Here is a 9,185-nt window from a genome sequence, read left to right on the forward strand (position 1 = left end):
ACACACACATATATATATATATAGATACATACATATATATATATATATATATATATATATATATATATATATATATATTCTTAAATAAGTTTATTTACGTGCCTGGTCCGCATACATTTGATGTTCTTGCCAACATACTTTATGTTACTTTGTGTGATTGGAATCTTGATAGGAAAGTGTCAACTCTTACTGTGGATAATTGCACCACAAATGATAGAATTATCAAGATATTATTATAGAAACTTCCTCTAAAATCACTAATGATGAATGGTGATTTGTTTCATATGCATTGTTGCGCACATATTCTCAATCTTATTGTCCAAGATGGCTTATCTCTCATTAAATTTGAGATCGAGAGAATCAGAGAGAGTGTTGCATTTTGGTCTGCATCACCAAAGAGGGAACAAAATTTTGTGACAGCAGCAAAACAGTTAGGAATACCATACTCAAAGAAGTTGATACTTGACTGCAAGACGCGGTGGAGCTTTGCATTCTTGATGTTGAGTGTTGCTATAAGCTACAAAGAGGTTTTTGACCGGGTAAAGACAAGAGAACCGAAGTATACATGTTTTCCTATAGACCAGGATTGGGAGTTGGCTAGTGAGATTTGTGAAAGATTACAACTTTTTTATGAGGTGACTATTATGTTCTCTGGTTCAAAGTATCCTACAACTATTGTTTTTTTTTTTCCTTTGATATGTGAGATTGGTTATTCTTTACGTGAGTGGACGGAATCTATTGAGGAGATCAGGGAGATGGCTGACCAAATGGTTTCTAAGTTCAATAAGTATTGGTCTGTAATTCATGGGATAATGGGAATGGCAACGGTTTTAGATCCACGATACAAGTTAAAGTTTGTGGAGTTACTTTTGCCTATGCTTTATGGAGAAGAAAAAGCAAAGATTGAATTTCAAAATTTGGGGGGGTTTGTCAAAACGTTGTTTCAAGAGTACGAGTCAAGTAATGCATCTAAAAAAAGGATGAGTGAAGGTATTGTATCCTTCTTATTGTTTATATAATAAATAGAACATTATCTTAAATTATTAACATTTTTATACTAAACATTAGGTGTTTATGGTGGTTCAGTTCCCGGTTCATCTTCATTTGTTTCTAGTATCTCTTCCGGTCATCGTGTTGGATTCAAAAAGCTCTTATCGGATATTGCTTCTATTAATAGAGATGATGATGAATCAGGAGGTATGAGTGAGTTGGATAACTACATGAAGGAGAAATTATAGCCTAAATACATGGAACTTGATTTGTTGGCGTGGTGGAAAACAAATGGGATTAAGTACGCGACACAACAAAGGATAACTAAAGATATATTAGCTATTCTTGTTTCCACTGTTGCCTCGAAATCAACTTTTAGCACTAGTGGAAGGTTAGTAAGTCCTCATCGTAGTCGACTTCATCCAAAGACATTGGAGGCTTTAATGTGTGCTCAAAGTTGGTTGTTGAATGAAATTCGAGGTAGTATACTATTTATATTAATTATATGAAGTTGTGAATCTTTTTTGCATATTAATAATATTAATTTTATACAACAACTTGTTCTGAAGAGACCGAGGTATATTGTTGTTCTGTTGAATTTGATTATGATGTGGAAGAGGTAAAACAACACTTCTAAAAATATTAATTTTATATAGTTTCCATGATTTGGTTTGATTTTGAGTTTGTTTAATATTTTGTAGGAAAACACTAAAGAAAGTGGGACAACAAGTTTGGATGATTTTGAGTTTGTTTTAATGTTAAGTGGTAATGTATTATTGTGATGAATTAGATTTTCATGTTGTGTACTTGGGTGTTTTGGTTGGTTGGTTGTTGTTACAATATTAGACTACTAGTAATTTCTATTTGGTTAAATGATTTAAGAACTTATTTGGTATTTTAAGCCTATGCAACGTCTAAATTTATCTTTATGTATTTATAATTTTTCCTTCTTTTTTTTTCTGCCATATTTCGGGTTTTAGGGTCAGGTTTTTGGGTAATTATCGGGTTTTAGGTTTAGTGTTGGGTTCGGGGAAAGTTTCAACCCCGACGGAGTGCCTCGATAAGAAACCCATCGGGTATCGGGTCGGGTTCGGGTACACATTTAGAAATCGGGTTCGGGTTTGGGGAACCATACCCCGCCTCGAACCTACCCCATTGCCATTCCTAATTTCCATATCCACAAATGTAAAGCTTAGTGAGGAGTACTAATTCCGCTTTCTATCAAGAACTCTTACAATACGAGATCCTATACTTGTCGATGATACCGAACATTCCAAATTATGATGGCACAACCGATCCTAACGAACACATCGACACTTATGAGTGGAAGATAATGTCACTGAGAATGGATAAAGGGTTCACTTGCACGTATTTCCCTGTCACGCTATCGGAAAATGCGGGAAAATGGTTTAATGCACTACGACCTGGTATCATCTCGAGCATTAAGTAGTTACGGTACCGTTCCCTAAATAATTTCATGCAATCAAGGAAAGGTAAGGGAGACACGAACTCAAGCGTTTCATGCAAGTTAAAGGAGGGAGAGTCAATAAGAGCATATTACAATATATTCACTTTAGCAACACTAAACATCCAGGGCTAAGATGAATTCCTTATTACTGATGCCTTCGCCCAAGGTTTACTCCCCGACCCTCAATCGAAGAAGATGCAAGGGACAATACCCCAATCAAGGGACAAACTTAAGTACAAAGTTGAGAAATATCTTAGGAAAATCGAGGTTGAAGAGAGAAAAGAAGCTAACCTAAAGTCTGTTGCCAATGCATACATAAAACAAGAAGAAGTAGTTTCCCAACTCAATACTGACCATCGAGAGCGCCAGGACGGGGCCCATGACAAGAACAACCGGTATTGACGATATTCGCCCCAGAGATATCGTACGTTAAAAAAAAGCACCAAAATCATCAAACTGAAATACACGCATCGAGAAAATGCCGTCAAAGGCGGAAAAAGAAAAAGGCAAGTACTGTGAGTATCACAAAAGAAAAACTCATGACACTAGTGAATACACAGTGTTAAAGAAAGAGATCAAATAAAAGTAATTATCGGGCAACTGCTCTGATATTGCAAAGGACTTGAGATCCAAGTTCGACGCTGACCAGAAGAATGCTCGAGCTCAAAAAGACGTGGGCAAACGCCAAGATAAAAAGAGGGACATCTTCACCATTGCCAGGCCCAGAACGGGAAGCGAATCTCACAAAGCTGATGAGAACATTGAGGTATTATCTATAAATATACTCAACATCAGTTTCTCGATAGAAGACCCAAGGCCACCCAACTAGAACCCCATGGATCCACTCCTGATCACTAGCTACATACGCTCAACGCAAGTTCATCGTTTTTACATAGACACCGGTAGCATTACATATATACTATATGAAAATTGCTTCTAGCAACTGCCTACCTCCTTCAAGGAAGGTCTAAAACCTCCGACATGCGGTCCACTCGTAGGCTTCATTGGGCATAGCCTATAGCCACTAGGCACCTTACCTCTACCACTCACATTGGTTAGTCACCATGGGAAAGATAAGATCATACAAACAATTTTCAGTGATACATTTTCCAGTAGAGCACTAAATCTTTCTTAGGCGACCAACACTTTTTCAGCTACAGGTCATACCATCAACAATCCACGATATCGTCAAGTTCAGCACCCGCACCGGGTCAACCATAATCGTTGGTATTAACCCATGTGTGCACCATTGCCATAAAGTCATTGCCGCACCAGAGTCGATGCGAGCCTCGAAAAAATCTAAGGAAGATTGCCACACAAAAAACACATCATCCACCTGGATTATCAAAGAAAATTGTACGAATAGGTGCCAACCTATTAGTAGAAGCTAAAGTAAGGTTAGACGCCGTTTTGAAGTAGTTTTCCAAGGTCTTTGTATAACAACCTACATATATGACATGATTTGACTACGAGGTTCTCGAGCACAACTTGAATATTATCCCGGGGAGCACCCCAATCAGACAAAAAAGAGGGGGTAAGTGGGTGATAAAAACCAGGCAATCAATGCATAAATGGCGAAGCTGTTGGACGCATACATTTTCTGGGAAGAAATTTCTCCTACTTGGATACCAAATCCAGTGACAGTGAAAAAAACATGGTGGATCATGGCAGATGTGTATTGATTACTCCGATCTAAACAACGACTACCCAAAGGATCACTACCCTCTCCTGAAGATAGATCAAAAAGTTGAGTCCTTGGAAGGATTTCAGTTCAAGTGTTTCCTAGATGTCTACAATGCAATAATCAAGTTCATGTGAGAAGAGAAGATGAAGAGAAAACGATTCCATACCGATCACGACACCTTTTGTTATCAGAAGATGCCATGTGGGCTCAAAAATGCCAATACAACATACCAACATCTGATGGACAAAGTTTTTGCAAAACAAATTGGTAAGAACATCGAAGGTCCCATTTGATATACGTCTGACCGAGTCAGGTCATACATTTTGGCTAATTCGGCCAACTGAACTTGTTTGATAAACATATGTCGGATGTATAAGTTGGTAAGATAGAGATGAGTAGAAAAGACTTTGGATATATGCTAACAGAGAAAGGGAGAGACAATTTCCAAAATATCCCATTTCTCTAACACGTTTAATGTTTCAACGCCTCTAGCGCCTCATCCCTTTTTCTCTCTTTCAAGAAATCGACAAAGTTGTGCCTTTCATCGATCGACGATTTGTGCCTCCACAACCCTACCAATTTATGATTTTGCTACTTCTTTCATCAGGTATGGTTCTCCCACTTCTTAATTGCTTTTAAAAAGCTTGACGTCCCCATTTTTGCAGTTCAAGTTCCAACCATTTTTCTGTTCAAGTTCAAGCTTGACGTGCCCATTTCTATGCAATTTTTTTTATAGATAAGTGTTGTGAATTTTTTTTTGATTGAGAAATGTTGTGCATAATATTTGTTGAAAGAGGAATCTAATGCAGAGTTTTACTCTTGACTGGGCATGCTGTAAATTTTCTAAAATTCGTAACTTTCTAAAAAAGGGTCATTCTTGGCCAGAGAAAGCTAATGATTTTTCTTTGTGATAAGGCTGCTGAAGGTTCAACAATTTCATGGGCTTCAAGGATCATTGGTGTTGATCTTAATGCCAATAGATTTGAGATTGGTAAGATTTTGCTATATCTGAGATTATGAATAAAACTAGACATATGATATGATTGATGAATCTGATATATATATATATATATATATATATATATATATATATATATATATATATATATATATATATATATATTTTGCTTTCAACAGGAAAGAAATTTCGAGTGACAAAGTTTGAGTTGATTTTGTCATAAGACATCAAGTGTCTTCTTTAATTTTATTATGATGAACTTGGGTTGATTTCGTGTAGGAACTTGAGTCAGAGAAATTCATAACACATGAATTTCCATTTCTGAGATCAATATGGCTTTTGATTTGACGCTTAAAGGTGAAGGTGTCCAATGCATAATTCAGATTGGTGAATGAATAGAGGGGATATACTTTTGAGATGTTGTATAATTGTAGTTCATATTTCATGTCATAACACATCAAGTGTCTTCTTTAATCTTGTTATGTAGGAGTGTTTTTGTGTTGAAATCGTGAGTTTATATATATATTCCAAATTCAACTGATTATTAGTTCCCTTCTCTTGGTAAATTTTAATGTTTCCGTATACCTACAATGTTAGACCACACTTTGGTATAATTTTTATATTTCTATCAAGTTTCATAAATTTTTGATTAATAGTATATTTTAAATTAATATTACATGTATAAAATAAATTTTAATTTTTTGATTAATAGTATATTTAATAAAAGGATTCTTGAGCATCGGGGTAAAATGGTTATTTTGCATCAGTTAACAAATTCAGTCAAATGTACAATCAAACAACATGGTTTCTTACTTAGTCATAATTTATTACTTAGATGGATCTTTCCCAGTCAACACTTTCTCATTCAACAACTATAAAAAAGGTACGAAGTCTATGTTGAATACATGGTCATCAAAAGCCATAACGAAACAACATTGCTTTACGACATTGAAGAAAGCTTTCAAACTTTGACGAAGGCATAAATGGAGCTCAACTTGGGTACAACTACTTTCGAGTAGAGGAAGGCAAATTCCTAGGTTATTAGATAAACAAAGAAGGAATCTAGTCGAACCAAGCCAATATACAAGAATTATCGACTTTAAAACCCATCACAACTCAAAGGAGTACAAGAAATCAATGGAAGGTTGACGACACTTGGTAGATTCATCGCCAAGTTCACGAAAAAAGCTTTCCCACTCTTCCAAACCTTGAAAGTTTGCATTGATAAGAAAATTCAAATGGACAATAGAGGCCGACAGGCCATGCATCACCTGAAAGAAGCGTTACATAATCTCCCATCCACAATGAGCCCCCTACCATGAGAGACTTTGCAAATGTACTTGGTAGCATCATGCGAGGCCATATCATCAGTACTAGGTATCGAGAGGGATAATAAACAATTTCTAATACATTTTGTAAGCAGAGCATTATAAGGTCCTGAGCTTAACTACCAAATTTTAGAGAAACTAGTGCTCGTGTTAATATATGCAGACAGGCATCTCAAGCACTACTTCCAAGCCCACAAGATTGAGGTCCTAACCACCTACCCAATAAAACAAATCCTATTGAGACCATAGAAATTAGGAGGACTAGCGAAATGGGCGATTGAGGTGGGCAAACACGAGATAGATTATCGCCTACACTCCTGCATCAAAGCCCAAGCTTTGGAAAACTTCATAGTCGAGATTCCCAACACACTCACGAATGTGTCAACAGTCATGCCAATAGATCCCTTAGAACCGAAGGCAAGCCGAGACATTTGGAAACTACACGCTGATGGAGCGACAAGAAAAAAAGGGTCCAGGGCAGGACAAATTCTCAAAAACCCCAATGGTGATGAAATTACATATGCTTTGTGATTCAAATTTCAAGTCTCTAACAATGCAGCGACGTACGAAGCACTTTTAGCAGGCCTCTGACTAGCCTAAGAAGTCGGAGCGAAATGTGTTGCAATGCTCAGTGATTCCTTCCTCATCACCAATCAGATCACTGGAACCTACAAAACCAAGGATGAAAGAATGCAAAGGTACCTGGACACAGTGTGAGAGTTAGCACACTCAATCAAATAGATTCCCCAGGGAGAAAATGCAAGGGCCGATACTCTTAGAAAACTGGCCTCACCATCTTTCGATCATCTGACCAAGAAAGTCTTAGTAGAGATTCTCCTAGAGAGAAGCATCGAAAACAAGCAAGTTGATGTTATCACAACAACTCTTGATTAGACCAATCCCTTCAGAGACTACTTCCTATATGGGTCCTCCCAGATGATCCCACAAAGGTTTGGAGGATCAAGGTTAACGTTCTGCAGTTCGATGTAAGGGATATACAATTTTACAAGAGGGGATACCTGAAACCATGGATAAAGTGTGTGACCCAAGCCTAAGGGCAATCACTTTTAGAAGAGAGCCACACAGGGAAGGCCAGAGATCAAATATAAAATACAATCGGTTAGCAATAAAGAACAAGTAGAATAGAGAATGAACAAGCTTGCACACGCTTTTTTATTAGGAATAACGTATGGTACAACTTGTGGTTACAACAGCCGTGAACTTTGAGGCATCAACAACTGACAAAAGACCTAGCACACCTCTATTTATACTGGACCTAGGCCGGCCTTGGGTTTACGGCCATAAATAGGCTTATAGCCGTAAACTCATTGTCGGTCCGTAAACTACATAAAGACTACCAAAAGCTATAAATTTACCAAAAGAACCTATTACATAGAAAGCCTAGACCAAACCACTAATTAGACCCTTCAATCTCCCCCTTGGTTTGGTGCTAGCTTTAAGTCAATCTTTGTCCATGATCATTACATCATCCAACCCCATCGCTCCATTCCATATCCAGTTGTTGATAATCTCAGCAACCATCGTGGTGTATTCTTTCACAACAGATTCAAAAATCTCCACAGCAACATGAATCTGAAAATGACACAAATGATGTATGTCCCATTTTCTAAACTGGAACAAATCCCTTCTGTCATATAAATGTATGCACCCCTCTTTTAGTTAGATAACAACAGATGCTGTGGTTTCATCAAACACCCAGTAAATCATAGAGCTTAGGGATCCATCTGAGTAATCTTGAAGCACTGGAATTTTTTTTACCTGATTTGTAGCAGGACACATCACCACTTGGAGCGGATTGCCAGTCTTGGGATCAATAACGTCAAGACGATCCATTATCACAGATTCAGCAGTCTTCATAGCCGGAAAACCCTTCTTTACTTGATCTTCTAGAAAGTGCTTGAAGTTTGTTGCTTGTTGGTTATCAGTCGGGTTTGAAAACGGAGATTGAGATAGCTCTAAAAGATCCACCCTGGTCCAAGAGTTAAAATCATGACAATACTTGTAGAGCTCCGTATTGCCGCTCTTTCTACAAACAATCCACATTTTCAGGGGATCATGAAAACCCCAAGATATGATACCTAACCGATGACCATACTTGTCTCTAAACCTTACGGCTTTGAGATCCGTAACAGTGATTTTGGACTGATTTCCTAGTGCATTCTTGTCAGAACTCCTCTTGAATAAGATTTGTCCCTTCTTGGCAGCCTTCTCTTGTTTATCTCGAATGATCTCTGAAATATGTGGAGCATGAACATGATCTTCTTCAAAGCGTTTTACCACTCGAGAAGTTTGAGCAGTTGGCACGGCAATAAGATGAGCTTGAGAGTGAAGATCGATTCTATGCTCATCTGCGGATGTCTTATACTTATCACCAAAATCATCTTCAAGCTTCTTCTTTAGCTTGAAGTAGCTGGAGGTCAAGAGATTGAAATGATCTTGAAGCTCAGAGAGTTGCTTGGACTTGATTGCTTTATCTTCTTGGAGATCAGAAACTTGAATCTTCAAATTCATATTCTCACTCAAGAGATCTTCAACACGAATGCTTAGCTCGGTGTTTTTCTAATCTAGCACACTCACTCTTTTCTGGAGATCATCGATCACAGAGTCATCTTCTCTTGGCTGAACTTCACTAAAAGCTACTCCTTTGCCCTTAGAAGGAGAAGCAACTTGTTATTACACAGGATGCTGGTCCAAATGCACAGAAGCTGCATCAAGATCAGTTCTTGGAGGAGAAAA

At 37.7% G+C, this 9,185-nt stretch overlaps 1 protein-coding gene across 1 annotated transcript; it reads left to right on the forward strand.

Annotated features, from left to right (window-relative positions):
- Positions 1–263: 263 nt before the first annotated feature.
- On the forward strand, positions 264–1,238 carry LOC145064703 (zinc finger BED domain-containing protein RICESLEEPER 2-like). Its single transcript, XM_079012103.1, has 2 exons — positions 264–990; positions 1,069–1,238. The coding sequence occupies exons 1-2, from the start codon at positions 264–266 to the stop codon at positions 1,236–1,238; spliced, it is 897 nt and encodes a 298-aa protein (XP_078868229.1).
- The last annotated feature ends 7,947 nt before the right edge of the window (positions 1,239–9,185 follow it).

Source organism: Lactuca serriola, chromosome 1 (genome assembly GCF_051521515.1).
Source record: "Lactuca serriola cultivar US96UC23 chromosome 1, Lser_US96UC23_V15, whole genome shotgun sequence".
In the NCBI taxonomy this organism is placed as follows: domain Eukaryota; kingdom Viridiplantae; phylum Streptophyta; class Magnoliopsida; order Asterales; family Asteraceae; genus Lactuca; species Lactuca serriola.